Source organism: Xiphophorus couchianus, chromosome 21 (assembly GCF_001444195.1).
Source record: "Xiphophorus couchianus chromosome 21, X_couchianus-1.0, whole genome shotgun sequence".
Taxonomy (NCBI): domain Eukaryota; kingdom Metazoa; phylum Chordata; class Actinopteri; order Cyprinodontiformes; family Poeciliidae; genus Xiphophorus; species Xiphophorus couchianus.
Window position 1 is genome coordinate 14,887,035 of NC_040248.1, and position 16,044 is coordinate 14,903,078.

General features: G+C 38.2%; 1 protein-coding gene across 1 annotated transcript; it reads right to left on the reverse strand.

Moving 5' to 3' along the window:
• Positions 1–3,180: 3,180 nt before the first annotated feature.
• Positions 3,181–16,044, reverse strand: tnfrsf11a (tumor necrosis factor receptor superfamily, member 11a, NFKB activator). Its single transcript, XM_028005329.1, has 10 exons — positions 15,711–16,044; positions 11,276–11,354; positions 10,764–10,889; positions 10,495–10,650; positions 10,277–10,367; positions 9,779–9,855; positions 9,484–9,582; positions 9,264–9,313; positions 7,916–8,873; positions 3,181–5,262 (listed from the first exon to the last, which is right to left on the reverse strand). Exons 1-10 carry the CDS (start codon positions 15,765–15,767, stop codon positions 4,991–4,993), a joined length of 1,965 nt encoding a protein of 654 aa, XP_027861130.1. The 5' UTR covers positions 15,768–16,044; the 3' UTR covers positions 3,181–4,990.

Here is a 16,044-nt window from a genome sequence, read left to right on the forward strand (position 1 = left end):
TGATCAAAATCTGACACTTTTCTAAATCATTTTATCTTTTATAGAAATATGTTAAAGGTCAACCTTTAAGCTGTAGTATGTTCCCTTTAGAAAAAATGTCTTTTTAAGTATTTGTTTAGACTATCGCTGTTATTACATATCAAACAGTAAAACATGAGACAGATAATCGATGAAAAACATTGAACCTCGTCTTATACAGACATAACATACTGATAGTTTTAACAAATATGTAAAAAAAAAAATGCTATAAAAGTTACTTACTGCTGCATTAATGTCATGTTAATAAATGTTCAAAAGCAGTTTGTAGAAACCGGGGTTCACTTTATTTGATGGGTGTGCACAAGACTGACATGACACCATCATAAACTTGACATACCATCTGTCATGAACATAAGGGAGTCTTTATGAATGTCTATTAATGTTGTTATGAAGTGTCATTTGGTAAATAATAATACTTTTAATGCAAAGTTGCTCCAAAAATTGCAATAAATGTGCCAACTTTGCATTAAAGTGTCATTACAAAATAATACAAAGTTGGCACTTTTAAAGCAGCTATTAGAGTGACTTTGCATTGAAAGTGTCATTCATAACAGTCATAGATATTCAAAAAGACTCCTTCATGTTCATGACAGATGTGTCAAGTTTATGACAGATTTCTGTTAACTTTATTGAACATGTAACGTGCACATGCTGCCGAATGTAACTTTTATAGCAAATGTCTTTTACATATTTGTTAAAATTGCTACTGTCATGTCAGTATAAGACAGCTTAATTTTTTTTTAGATTATCCATCTCATGTTTTACTGTTTACTATGTAATATCATAGTGACAGTTTAAATAAATGTGTAAAAAATAACAAATAAATTTGTGTCCTGCAATGAGGAAAACAACAATAAAAAAAAACACAAAAACTGAACAATAGAACATTACTAAATAAAAAGTTTGAAAATGTCCATTTACTCACTCATAGAGGCGTTTTTTAAGGATAATGCCTTGTTGGACAGTTTACCTCCAACCAGTTCCATCATTATCTTCGGTAACAATTCAAAAGTGTAGCGAAGGTCAGCACCGTTGGCCAGGTTCAGTCCATATATCAGACTAAAAAGCATCACAACAGCTATTGGCACACTATCCAAATTGGACACCACTCTGATGCCTTCAAGAATAACCCTGGTGTCTTCATCTGCTGAATCCTAGTCTTTCAGATGAAAAACGCCAACAGTGGTGGCTCCAATAGCCTCTTCAATGGTAGCTTCATCCACACCCTATGTGAAGAGATGGCAAGTTAATCTCTCTTTCTCTAAACCTAGCTGTATCTAGATCCATCTATATATAGCAATGGTTTTAAATCCATCTACTTAGAGATAAAGATGACTTTATAGACTTTTTTTTAGAATCTGTTTTTCAAGCCTTGTGCTTGAAGTTTAATAATTTACTGTACACAAACACTTTTTATAGTGAAGACAGACAAACTAATAAAGTTAAAGTACAGCACAGTGAAAACAAGCAGGTGTAAAAGTACAAGATGAGAACATTTAACACAAGAAAAAATAAAATTTTCTGCATTAAAGAAAAAAAAAATTAAAAGATTTTAAAAAAAAGTTTATCCAAAAAGATTGCTAGTTGTGTTATGGCTATATCACTTATATCATCAATTTGTGCAACAATTTGTCTTAGGATTTCTCCAACCTGTCCTCCTCTTCTTTTGAAAAGCTTTATCAGGTTGTCAAAATGGAGATCCAGCTGAGACAAGAACTTTGACTCAAGTGGCATGGTGGTAATTCTCTGAAACTCAACTCAAACTCATTCCCAACTACAAAAAATAATATTTAGATCACTTACCTAATCGGTGTGCCTCCAAAGATTTGTCTTGCGTTCTTGTGGTTGAATAGTCAGAAGAAACTGCACGGCAATGGTGATATCTTTAAAATGATCTTGTTTGGCTTCTTATTGGTTAAGATTCAAAGACCACTCTTATCATTTTCCAATCATATTTAATTATTATCTTTTGATATATTGCATCATTTCCGGTGATGATAAAACATGATTACAATGGTTTTAGTGAACTAATTTAATCACATTAAATCATCCATCCATTTTCTGTACAGCCTTGTCCCATAGAGGGGTCAGAAGGGGTCACGTTAAATCAACATAAGAAAAATTAGTAGTTTCATTATTGTTGGTAATTAAGTAAATGGTCCTTTATTCAATTGTGTAAATACAGGAAACATGACTGTCTTGTGTAGCATTAGCTTATTTTGTTTGTGCAAATTCAAAGACCCCTCAATTCTCATTTATTCAGTGTATTACGTGACCAAATAACCAAATAACACACCAGACACCCCAGAGATAAAGTTGTGGAGCTTGCAGGTTGGAAAATTGTCTACAAATTCTGCATTCATGTAATTGGCAGGAAGGTTTTGGCTTATATTTGTATATGTGAATATGAGTACTGGTGTGCTTTACTTAACAGTTTAGGAGGATATCTTTTTTTTTTTTTTATCTGCTTCTAAAACAAATTACAAACACGTGTTTATGTCCTAAAACTTTTTACCCCTTGAAATCCTCATCCTCATAAAATCGCCACCAGGGGGTACACTGAAGCAACTTGCTACATTTAACACCTACACGTATAAATGCAGTCAGAGTTTTCTCGCTCATTTAAAGCTGAAAAAAGAAAATCTCCTTTTAACTGTAAAGACGAGCTCTGTCCTGCCTGGCCAACCATGTCTCGTGTAAACTATGTGAAAGCTAGTCATAACTTCCTGTTTTCTCCAGCAACCATATAAATAAGCAGAGATCCACACTCACTCGCACACACACACACACACACACATATATAAACATACCCCTGCTGACCCAAACCAGGCCTAACTGAGCTCTGCCAGCTCCTCTCATGTGGTCTCCCTTTGACGCTAGCTGGTCTGACTGCTCGAGCAGTTTCTCCTCACAGCTGCTCGCCATCCCCTGGCTTGATGAAAGGCTGTCTGTCTGTCAGCGCTGGGACAAACACAAAGGGACCTTGCCACATATGTAATTAGTCTTGCTTCATAGCGATTATAGATCATCGGGAGAAGGACTCTTTCATTGTAATTTGTCCATCCCGAAATAGGAAAGTTGACAGAGAGAGACCACAGAATGCCGGATGGCTGCCATCTATGAAAAAAAAAAGACTCAGACTTTAATTTTGAAACATATTTAATTTTAATCAAAATAGTCTTTCATTTATCCATTGCATCAGAGTTGATTGATATGTACATGATTTGTTAAAAGCTATGTACGCATGGAGAGGTTGTGCTTGATCAGTGCAGTGAACCCAGCAAGACAATAGCAAAGCTTAGTTTTGTTTTCTTCAAAGGTTTTCCTTCAGTCTTTTCCAGAAGACACAGGCTCTTTCAAGCCAAATGTCGACACGCTTTGCCCATCCCACTCGGTTGTTTTAGAGGGCACAGAAGAACAGTAGCTGACGTTTCTGTTGGCAGGTGACAAGATCCCAGTTTGGATGCAATTTTTGACAGTTCTGAAAGTGAAGCAGTCTTCAGGGTCACTGTTTTAATCTGGACCTTTTTTATGCAAAGATGTGAAAATGTGAGAAGATTTAAAAAGAAAAAAAAAAGAAGAAAAACAGAAACAATGACTGTGGCAATAAAATAATATTTCAGCAATGACTTTGCCACATTTGGTCCTGAAGGGGCCTGAAACAGTAAAGGACCCATTTAAATAATACAAAAGAGCTTTTGTAAACACAATTATGATTTCCACATTAATTAAGCACCCATATACATAACATATGGCACACAAAAATGTAAAAAAATAAAAATAAATGAAACATCAGACTTCCCAATCAGTGTAAGTGTTAAATGATGAAAGCATAAGGCTTAACAACAGTAAAACACCATATTAAATACTGACAAATTTTATAGATGCTTTCCATATTCTTTAAGTAAAAAAACTCATGTTTGACAAGAACTGCATTATAACAGGAGCCAAAACGATATTTAGAAACTAAAAGCTTTTTCAGGGGCCGCTAAGATTGTTTGCATTCTGCCTCAGTTGCACCACATGATCAAACACATCCTCCTCACCGAAAATCAAACAAAGGAAGACTCATAGTTCTTTCACAAATAGATAATGCTTCTTTAGAATATATACAATCATCTATCACTTCTGAAATTTCGGACAGAGAGCATTAAGAATTTACCTTTAGAAAAACATTCTTGAAACATTTTGATTTTCTTCATTAAAATTTGCAAAATAAAAACAATCCAGCAATAAAATAGCTTATCAAATGCATAGCATTTTTCTCTTAGACACAAATTGCACATCGGGCGCAATAAGAAGACAACAAACAAAGTCTCTGTACAGATTAAACAGTTGTCATATCAGAACTTGATGCGTTTTCATAATGCAAAAAAAATATAGCTTCTGCGAGCTTCACTCAGTGAAATGCTTAAAATTCATCATCATCATCATCATCTTTGTACAGACTCTGTGTTCTGCCAGGTCCAAGTGTGGCTAACAGAGTACAGTTTCAATCAAAAACAAAACAAAAAAAAACATTGAAAATAATTTCCACATGGTGGATGTTTTGTTACGTGAGGAAGCTCTTAAATCATCCAGATGTCAAACTTAGAGAAGAGTTTGAAGACATAAGTGTGGAGGATGAAAAGTGAGAAATTAGATATGTATTAACTATTAGTGTCGAGATCCAGCCGAAATTTCCATGCAACAAAAAAAAACTTTTTTTCTTTTTTTGTTTTCCCCAGCATGAACCCAGTTCCCTAGAAAATTACACATCACTGTCTGGAAAGAAAATTGTTCCCAACTAAGAAGGTCTGGAAACAATATGAGAGATGAAATGTATGTAAAACTTAAGAAAACCAAACTTTGTTTTTGTTTGGTGTTATTTTAACAATAAACCCATTACATAATTGCGATAGACTTTAAGGTTGTAGAGATGATCACTCTTCGGACCGCTGCTCATCACCCTTCACTTTCCCAGTATCATTTCTTGCACTGGCAGAGTCTGTTCTCGCAAGGTGCTATGGGAAATGGAGTCCCCCGGGGACCTAAGGCAGCTCTGGAAAAACGGGGCTGTCTCGTTGGTTTCTTCCTGCACGGGGCTCCCGAAGGCGCCGTCCGGCCCGCCCTCGTCGCTGCTCTGAGACGTCTGGCTGACGTAGACGACGATGACGTCACCGGTGACGTTCATCACCTGACCGCTGGAGATGAAGGTGGTGTTGTGGTTGCCAGAAACAAGACCTGAACAGTGAGGAGCAGAGGAAATGGTTGGGTTTACGACAAGTTGAAAAACAATTTTCATGTCAAGCGCTGGAAAAAAATAAAATAAAACAGACATTTTGTGGTGTTATGTAAGATTTTGAACTTCATCCATGACACAAAGCGATAGATTCTGAAGCAAAGTGAACATATGTTGGCTAATCCTATGTGACTAAGACCCATAGCCCAGTGGCAGAGTGGGTTCAATGACAATGCAAGATGGCCACAAAGAGGCCATTGGCTGCTGTGTCATTTCCTTCCAGCCAATTTACAGTCCACAGAAAGTCTCACTTTAAGAAAATCCAGACATGAACATCAGGAATGTCAGAAAAGTTTAAGGATTTAGTAAAAAGGCAAAATGTTGTTGCCATTTAGGCCAGTTTATGTTTAATTCAACGGCAGAAGTTCTGCTTTGAGTGTAACAATCAATTGTTCAACCTGGTGCGCATTTTTCCATAAGCCTATTATATAAATTAGCAGATAATTGGGCATTTTTGTTGCTTAAGTCACATTTCTCCACATTGATCCCCTGCTTCCTATTTTGTCCCGCCTCCTGTCTGACTTTCCAGCCAACCCACCGTGACTCACAAGTCACGTCTCATCTGTTCCGATCTAGACACGCGCGCACACACACAGAATCAGAGCAAATATCAGGAAAATTACTCTAAGTAGTGTGTTTATACCATCGTAGGGTAAACTTAACAGAACACCTAGACATATAAAAGTTTAGGAGACAAACACTGTTAGTCCCTCATGTAGAGAGAGTGCCTCTGTGTTCCCCGTCTCAGAGTCCTTTCCCGGAATACCAGTCTGAGAAAAAAGTGTCATTCAACCACAGCTTTCCAAACAAAGCTCAGTGGAATCTCACGGGCTTCTTGTGATTTATACTTTCCTAAATGTGCTTTTTTTTTGTTATTTTATTTTATAGATTGTGAACAAGTGCAGCAGCTATATTTTATCTCAAGAGTAACTTTAAGCTGTAGAAGAACAATAGAGGCGAAACTCTGGACAACACCTTTCTGTTTATTATTTGGTTAAAAACTATTTCAAGTGCCCAGGTAAAACCGCTGCCTTCTCCTTAACCTTTAAATAGCATGCATGGGAAGTGGTATCTAATCAGCTGTCATTACTGCATGATGGGAACTCATGTTGGTCAGTGGGCATGTAATTAAAACAGAGTCACCAGTGAGAGTCAAAAAAAAAGGGATGGTGTTTGCATGTTGGGAGGGTAAGGTTATAAATGTATTACTCAAGCTGTGCACATCTTGCTTCAATTAAAGCTGTGGTCACTTTGCGCAACCCTATGGAACTCTGGGTAAACAGGAGCTTTTGTGCTGTAGATGCACACAGAAACACACACCGAGCGGTGTTTGCTCCAGTGTGGTTCTGGTGGTTCTCAAACGCATCAAACACACACACATATCTTTTTCCTGCTCCTTGTGTGGTCCCGCCCTCCCCACAAATCAGAGCCCAAATATCAGAACCGGCTTTAATAAAACATGCTTCTTGGAAACAGTCGGAGCTCTGATTGCTGTTCCGACACCAAACCGCTGATGGCTTCAATGTAAAAGGCTCAACTAACAACGTGCCAGTCTGACCTGAACAGTCACTGATTTACTATCTGGATATTAATGTTTCCCTCGGTATTAGCAGCACTATAGAAAGTTACATTAAAGACTTTTGAACAACTTTTTCAAGATCATTTTGTTTTAAATTCAGGAACTTCATCCTCTGAGTGCTTTTTTTTTCCTTTTTCAATGTTTTTACTGTATTACAGCAGCTCAGTAAGAGTTATTTGAAGGTGGCTTCAAGCCAGCTGGTGAAATGCTCTGTTGTCATGCCAAAAAAATGGCATAAAAAGACATTGACATGAAAAACAACTTATAAGCGAGATTTGTTTTATTTTCATCCTCCACCCCATAGAAACTCCAATTAGCAAGTTTCTTTTGTGTTCTTCATTTTTTCGTATATTTAAAGCGTCTACCAGTTCCAGTGTTAAATGTTTACTAGAATTTTAAGTTTATTGATCTGTGAGAACATGCTCTTGCATTGTTATGCCATCACCAAAAAATGGTCTACAAACACCAATATTACCATTTACCACAATAACTCCTGGGACAATTTATCGTCCAGCAAAATGTGTTATCGTGACAGGCCCAGGTTTAAGAGTTTTTGAGACCCAACAGAAACTATGAAGAGATTTTTTTCTGACAATATATGTAGTCTGTCTACATTACAAAGAGGACTGCATAAAAAAAAAACATTAGGCATTCTTATGCTGCATATAGACAGTATATTTTGCCAATTGGAGAGATTTTAAATTTAATGAGCACACCTGTGGTATATGCTTAACGGCTGCAAATTTCAATATTAAAGTTTTCACAGACCCTGTGAGGGCAGTGGAGAATGGTAAAAAAAAAAGTGTCAGAACAAAGTGAGCTAATCAAGATCAATATCATCATAGCTATTTTCAACAAGAATATCACAATCAAATATTGTCCTCACATTGTACAGGTGCAATTAAATGTATCACACAATGACATATTTCATAATCATTCTTAACTTACCAAAAAAAAATAATTCTTTTTTTAAAAAAAGGCTCTGCCAAAAAACTATTCCCTGGTGTATTTCGTACCTGAGGTAGGAGTCGGTTCAGCCAGCTCACTGTGGAGACTCTCAGGCAAGCACTCCAGTTCCGACTCCTCCAAAGAGGTCTTGTTCTCCCTGCTGGTCCCGCAGGAACCTCCCTGCCCTGGCTCCGGTCTGGAGGCCTCTTGGGGCTTGTCCAGGTACAGTTCTCCAGCAGATGTGGACATCATCACAGCACTGACCAGGGTCATAGCGGAGGCTGCATTGTTTCTAGTCGAGTCAGATTCTGTGCTTGCCAGTCTATATAATTCGTCCTGCTTTATTTGGGACTTGTCAGACAGGGTGAACCCTAGCTGCGGCGTCACCAGAGCCTGGGACAATGGCAAACAGAGTTCAGGAAGGAGATTGGATGGAGGAGCTGGAGAGGAAGAGTGGATGAGGGGAGGACAAACTGAGACAAGTGATCTAACACACATCTCACTCATGGATGAGCCCGTCTTTTCCTGGTCGACCCTTTCCTCAGGTATTCGATTGTCCTTTTTATCCTCTTTTCTGTTTTCCTCTCCATCCCGTTTACCTTCAAGGCCCCCGCATGAGCATGTTCCCGATGTCCCTGGAATAACCGCCTGGCTACAGTCTTCATTCTCTCCCACTTCGAGTGGCTCGCGAACAAGACTGACGCACACACAGGAACCTGCCAAAAGTGGAGACGCATTAACAACCTCCTCCTCTGACAGTTCCTCTGGTTCTCCGGAACCCTGGCTCTCGGTCTCGGTCACCATCTTATCCCTAGCCCCTTCTTTTTCTGCCATTCCCTCTGTGAAGGGCAGAGAGATCTTGACGCAGGGAACAGATGCTGAGAAGGTGGATGGGGGGTCAAACTCAGGATTGTGAGAAGCCTGGCAGATGAGTTTGGTCATCTCACACGGTGCACATTTGGAGCCAACGACTTCTGGTATTCCTCCTCCTTCAGCTCCACTGCGGTAAAGAGGGGCCAACGTCTCCTAGAGTAAAACAAAAAGTGAAAGATGAAACTGAAATCAAGTCTAATTCTTTAGAAAAAGTAGTGTATGTCAAAACTTTGTGTGTTTCTTTTTCATGCTTGAAGTATTTTCAATGTATTTTATTGAGATTTTATGTAAGCAAACAATGTAAAGTAGCCCTGAATTGTAATTTGGTGGGAAAGTCCTACATGAGTGTTTCAAGCATTTGTATTGAGCATGTGTGGTGGAAATCTATCCATGTGTTAAAATGGTCTAGTCAAAGCATAGGCATGAATTCTATTGAGAATCTGAAGAGCACGTATCATTTCCTTTCACTTTAGAATTATGTCCAGCACATAGACATTCAAAAGTGTGCGAGAAAAATGTAAAAAAAGATTAAATACTAGTTACCTGTTGTATCCTGCTCCTCTTCAGATTCTGGACACAGGATCGGAGATTAACTAAAAATATATAACACAACATACAGTGTTACATATTAAACTGCTGAGCAGAAATGTGCTTTTGTTTGTCACATGCAAATTCTAAATGAACATGGTCAACACCGAGAAAAGAATTTAAGCATAAGTCAAGAAGAAATGGTCAAGGAATTTACAAATGAATTTTAACTTACCAGAAAGTAACTTGAGTTTGTCCTTGTAACAGAAAAGCAGCAGAATGAGGAGACACAGAACAGTAATCACTGACAGCAATGAAACTATAAACCAGGAACCTGTAATGACAGATATATGAGTTTGCTTTGGTGGTCTGCATCTTGTTATTTAGTACACATAAAAAAAACAATCAAACATGTCCAAAACACATGTCTTCAAAATCCTTTGCAAATTTAAACTTTAAAAGTGACAGAAATATTCATTTGTTAAGCACAAAGTAAACTGCATGTTGACAGCCTGCAGTGGCTGTCTTACCAAAGACAGGTGGTCCACACTCTGCATCGGCCTGAGCGCTGCCTGGTTGCGTCTCACTCTTGCCCTCAGCCTTACATCTGGGAAAAGAAGAAAAAAAAATTAATTAATTAATTGTTAAAATTTTAGCTAAATGCACTGTAAACATACTTGCCACACTTTAGAATATTAGGTCAAAATATGCAGAATATGTTTGTAAAATGCTTGTAGAAATACACGTAAAAGTCACATCAAGCAAATTTTTCATAGATATAAATCTAAAGGAAAACTATAGGATGTTTTTACTACTAGATATGCAACGAGATGCGTCTGTCATCAAGTGAAGAACAAAAAGATTTCAAGGTTGGATCTGGGGCAATTGGCTACACAGAGAAGGTGAAATTACAAGAAGGAACTCAGATCTGGACAGAGGTTGATGATTCTAATAGCTAATGGTACAGAGAGCTGCACCAGTGCATTTATTGTCCACAGAATGTCATGGTATTCCAGGGAATTCCTTACTTGGTCCACTCTTTGCATTGTTCCTGATCTTCCTTAGCAGAGTAGAAGCCGTTCTTGCATGCAACACAAGTTTTCCTTCCATTTTTTGAAGCTGGTGAAGAAAAAAAAAAACAAAAAACAAACTTACACACACATTCATGATCACAATATATCAGTGTTGTACAGCCATCCGTAATAGCTCGACATGCATGGATGTGTTTTCTGTTAAACTGTCTCACCAGCTTCTTCCTCCAGTCCGGAACCAGGCCCACAGGTGGGTATCTTCTCACAGAATTCGCAGTTGATGAGCGAACACTGGAAACCAGGCTTGCATTGACACTGTTCTTCTCTCTTCAAGTCTTCACTATGAGCATTTCTCTTCATAAATCCCTTCCCTACAGATCAAAGAAGTGAGCAGGTTAGTAAAGACACAGACACTTTCTTCAGGATCTTGACATTTTTTGTTTGTTTGTTTGTTTGTTTTTTGTAAAAAGCTGCAGATGCTGACCCTCATCGCAGAACTTCTTCTTGATACAGTTCGTGTCTGCCGTCCAGCCAGGCTGATAGGTATCTCGACTGCAGTCTACGCATACGGTGTCTTGGGATTCATTGCAGTGAGAAAACACACGCTGACCTAGAGAAGAGGCAGCCAAACGGACACAGATAAGATGAAAACTACACATATATGATTACAGTAAGAACCTAAAAGCTACAGGGGGAAAATAACTTGGATATGTATGAAATTTAGAACTTCTTTCCTCTGTTTTTTTTGTAGTTGCTACTTTTAGCATTAAAATCCAGCTACAATCTGTGTGTGACTGCTTGTGAGAACATTTGTCGAAGCTATTTTCAGCCAAATGTTGCTTTTTTAAACATCCTTCCTCTTTTGAAATGACTTTGCAAATAATAATAAAAAAAGAACTTTGCTTCCTGCTGATTCCATTGAGAAAACCATATGAACACCACCCTCCACTTTTAGGTGCCTTATTACTATGTGTGCATACATGAACTTCTTGTTACCTGGTGGACACTTTTTGCAACACATGGAGTCATTGAAGTAGTGACTTTCTCTGCACTGGGCCGATTTGGAGATTGCATCCTGAAAGAAAAATAATATTATTTTACTGCATTTGTACAGGGCTGATGAGGCTTATAAATCTATATGACTGGTTTATAATTTTTGAGATCTTTTTCCAATATTTCGACCAACTCGTAAATCTCAAAAAAAAATAATGGATTTTGAGATCTATGAGGATTGTTGGGCTATTTCCAAAACATGCTCAGGAATTTTACACCTCTCAGAAAACCTTACCAAAGCTACATTTAACCTCTAAAGCAGCAAATGAAGCTCTAATTAGACGGTGCTCAAACTCTTGCAAAATGCTGCAAAAGTACGCCACTTAGTCCAACACACATGCTGCACACACCCTCGCATCTCTCCAAACCTGTGGCTTGTGAACTCCTCACCACACTGCTGAATTAGAGAATCTGGCTGTTATGACAGAGGTGATGCCAAAGCCACACACTCTATATATAAAAGGTAGAAAAATATAACCTATGGGACTGACTGCACTTTGAACTGTGACCAACTGTCTTCAGGTTCTCGTTATACTGTTTTCAATTTAAATTTCCCATGAAAATATGCAGCTGTGGTTTGCACTGTAAATAAAGGCTGGGGCTGTACAGAACTTCAATTTACCACACAGGTAATATTGAGGAAATTAAGAATTACATATTATCCATTAAAACCATTACATTTTAATGAATAATTGTAGTTTTTACAACATCATTAACTAATTTACATATAAAAGTCTGATTGTAACCTAACTGAATTTTTGGTTTATTTACTGTTATTTATATTGATTGTGCTTGGTACAGCTGACATGTCTGATGCTATTTTTTTCCTGGCAGATTTCTCCTGTTTTTCTTTTTTGTCTGGCTTAAATGTTCCAGGTGTTCAAACAAATTTTAATATCCGACAAAAACAGCTTAAGTGAATAAAAAAAGTAGTTTTCAAATTATGATTGCATTTATGTCTGATAGCAGTAATAATGTTTGACCATTTTAAGGTCACGGCATCTCTATCAAATGCATGCCCAGACTTTGACTAGGCCACTTTATCACACTATTTTTTTTTTCAGTAATTTTGTTTTTTAGTTTTCTTTTGAATTTTTGTTATTCCCTTAATTATGGAAAGTTATCCAGGTGATCCCAGACCATCACACCACAACCACCATGTCTGACTGGTGAAATTGTTATTTTTGATCTAAAATGCTGCGTTTAAGCCAGATTTTGCTTTTTTTTACATAAAGTCAACATTTAGGTGCGAGAAGAAAGAAAAAAAGAGAAGAAATATGTGTAAGGAAAATACTAAACATTTCCATTGCACATAGGCTGTATTACAAATGAACATATTAACCCAGCAAAAGTTTAAAAATGTCTTAAAACCTGGTTAAATTCCCCCTGCATTAGAGCACATTCAATCATCAGACACTTTAATCAAGTAAAGACACAACAGCAGCGTGACATTTGGTTTTTCTAAGAATGAATCAAAAACTTTTTACATCTTCCATCAGTTTTTCTCTACCACACCTCTATGTTAAACAGTGTTTAGTCTCCACGTCTGTCTGTGCAGCCTCAGGCGACGGTGGCTCAACAAGAACACTGGCTCACATTTAACAACCTCCTCTCAGACGCACACAGCGGCCAACCTTTGTTTTATATTCTAACCAAAGGGATAATGATGAACAGCACTCATAGCTCGCACCACAGAGCTAATAAAGACCATGTGCTGCAGTAAACTGAATTGTTATTTCCATCCATCCATCCACCTATCCATCCATCCATCCAGTTTTAGTCTCTACATCTAGTCCAGGATCCACAGGAAGTGAGATGTTCGGAACTGTGTTTTCATTAGTCCAATATGTAAATAGAGGATCTTGGCTATGTGTGGCTATGTGTTTTGAGTAACTAAATATAAATGTAAAAGAAAAACAGCTGACCCACCCTATAAGATTATAGGTTGTCATAATGGTGAAAATGGAATCTCTGACCACAAACCTAACTTTATTTGCCGTATGTCCTCAAATCTATCATTACAAATGAATGTTTTTTGGGGTTTTTTTGTAGAAACAAAATATGGGAAGAACAGAAAGGAGGAAATAGTCAAATGAGAAGGATTAAAATTAGACAGTCCTAAATGAAGTGGGGGAAAAAAAGGACAAAGAGGCATTCAGAGTTCAGTCTCCACCGTCACGTTCAGTAAACCCCCCATTTCCATCAACTTTTTCCTAACTAGTTTGCTTATCTTTCAAAACATCTTTTACTGCTCGTGTAATCCCGTCAAACACAGTTGTGAGTCAGGCTGCGATCCATTTGCCTCCAGAGGACGGGGAGAATTTGCATAACGGTCATAGCAGCTACTAGGCACAGAGCCAACAGATGCACGGTGTGCCTTTTAGAGCTCTGGGGGGTTTTACTGATAATGTGCCGTAAAAGCAATATTGCACAACAACTGAATCTGTGGGTGGTGATTCCATCTGGGATTAAATTGCATTTAAAGTTACTAAAAAACAATCACAGGCAAAAGTAGATGATACAGGAAAATCAAAACTTTCTACAGGGTTAATAAACAAGAGCAGGAGGTGATTTTCTGAGAAAACAACCCTTGATCAGTGAGAAAAATAGTAAAGTTAAAATAAATAATAACCTGTAAGTGGTACAAGTCATAGAATTCATGTGAGCTCAAGCAAAAGACCACAAAACCGACAAGTTTCTAAGACTCTAGTCTTTCCTAGTGCCTTTCTGCTGAAACTGACAAGTTTTTATTATAGGCTTGCCAAAAACATCTAAAATTTCCTTTTTTTTTTCTTTTTTTTTTACAAAAGCTTCTATTGTCAAAGCAAGTATTGCTTCATGTTGTACAGCTGAATGCAAGAAAAGAACATGCAAACCTCCAACGCTTTAGTTCCTTTCCATCAAATCAAGTTAGAATGTGCAGGTCTGATGCAACTCACTGATTGCTTAAGATGGTGCTCAGGTGTGACACTCGTCAGTGTGTAGGTGAAGGAACAGATGGACTGTCTGGAGATTTCATAGTAGCTAAAACTGGTGGGGAAAATGTTTAGAGGGATAACGATAAAAGAAATGGAATCAGTCATCAGGGTAGAAGTGACACTTTGCTGCTGTTTTTACTGAAGGAGAAACTCGGAACATTATCGCCAGTACCAATGGAGGGTTTTCGATAAAAACAAAGAATTTTTGTGGGCAAGCAACTAAACAATTCCACCAATGTGCAGAATTTCCATGATTTATTGTTTTTGTATCCGAAGCTCTGAACATCTTGAAGTCATTGCCCATTGCCCAATATCTTACAGACGGTTTGAGACGAATTTGGAATGAACTGGGTAGAAGTGGTTGAAAACCTGCGACTACGTGACGGGGAATTCTAGGGGGATGTTGTGAGCCAGTAATGGCAAGACCACTGTGAGAACCAAAATAAGAGCCAAAAGGTTTGCCTTGTCATTTTAAAGCATTGCTGGAAAATATTTTTACTCTTCCCCGTTCTGACTCCTTTTCCAGGCATCCGCTTGATGTTTGGTGATTTCACAGCTTATGAAATCCTTGTTTTTCTCCTCCTGTGCCATTGGCATTATGAATCTCTGCTTGGGAAAAGATGCTGGTGCCAGCTCAGACTTGTTCTCTTTCAACACATTTTAGAAGCAGAATTATATGAAGAAGGAAAAAAAAAAATGGAAAAGCATCTGTTCCAGTCAAGGCATTTCCAAGCTCCTTTACGGTAACAGGCAGGGATAGAGCCCAGCAGTCCCACCACTACAACCACATCTTACAAACCTCTGCACCTGGACGCTGTTAGCTGCTTGGACTACACAAAGTGGACAACATGTTTATTCTTCTCGTTAAGCATTGAAAATATTTAGTCATTTATTTTTGAAAGAAAACTAAATTTAAAACGGTTAAGTGCTGAAAAATGAATTAAACAACATCAATATTACTTTGGCTGACAGAAACCCAGAAAAGAACCCCAAACTATCATCTTAAGTTACAAAGGCAGAAAAAAATATATATTTCCCAGGAGTGCATTCTGTGCCTGATAATCTATCTGGTGAATAGACAACATGTTGCCAGAACTATTTTTGTCAGAATAGGACTCGATCCAAGCACAAAAGTTTACAAAAGGTGTTTGTGCGCAAAACCCAACTTCAATATTTCTCCACCAGGGTCGGGTGGGAGGTTACGTTCCAGTGAATGATGTGATGTGATAAAAGTTTCTTCAATACAACAAAACCATAATGAATCGCATGATGTTTGGGAAGTTTTGGTGGTGGAATAAAACGTGGTAAACCTCCAAACTGTGGCTATTTGGACAATTACGCATGCATAGCCTACCAATTAAATCAATCTCAAAACTCAGAACAAAACAAACGTATTTTACCTGTGCGGAAAAGGTGAGGAGCACACACGTTATCCACCCTCGGAAGATCCACCTCATTTTTCAGAGTTATGGATGCTTCTGCGTCTTAACGCAAAGTCCAGAAATCAGGTCCCCCCCCTTCGCAGCCTTTTCCCCAAGTATCCTCACTGCAAATCACTTCTTCTTACTGTGTGGAGCCAAAGAGTGGAAGGATTTCCGCCACAAACTGTCAGGGCATTCCTGCTTCTTCATTCCCCGTTAAGCAACGGCAGCTCCCACAGGCCTTCTCATCTTCCCCCGGTGCTTCCATTCACAATGTGTGCGAGAGTCTGCATGCGGGAGCTTGTAAAAGCTG

What these genes read in the sequence shown, in the direction of transcription:
- tnfrsf11a (XM_028005329.1), bottom strand. Translation starts at nt 15,767, where the DNA reads ATGAGGTGGATCTTCCGAGGGTGGATAACGTGTGTGCTCCTCACCTTT. An exon ending in GAAGAAGTTCTGCGATGAGG is followed by an intron (nt 10,651 to 10,763) that starts GTCAGCATCTGC and finishes TTTGATCTGTAG; the next exon opens with GGAAGGGATTTATGAAGAGA. An exon ending in CAATGCAAAGAGTGGACCAA is followed by an intron (nt 9,856 to 10,276) that starts GTAAGGAATTCC and finishes TTCTTTTCCCAG; the next exon opens with ATGTAAGGCTGAGGGCAAGA.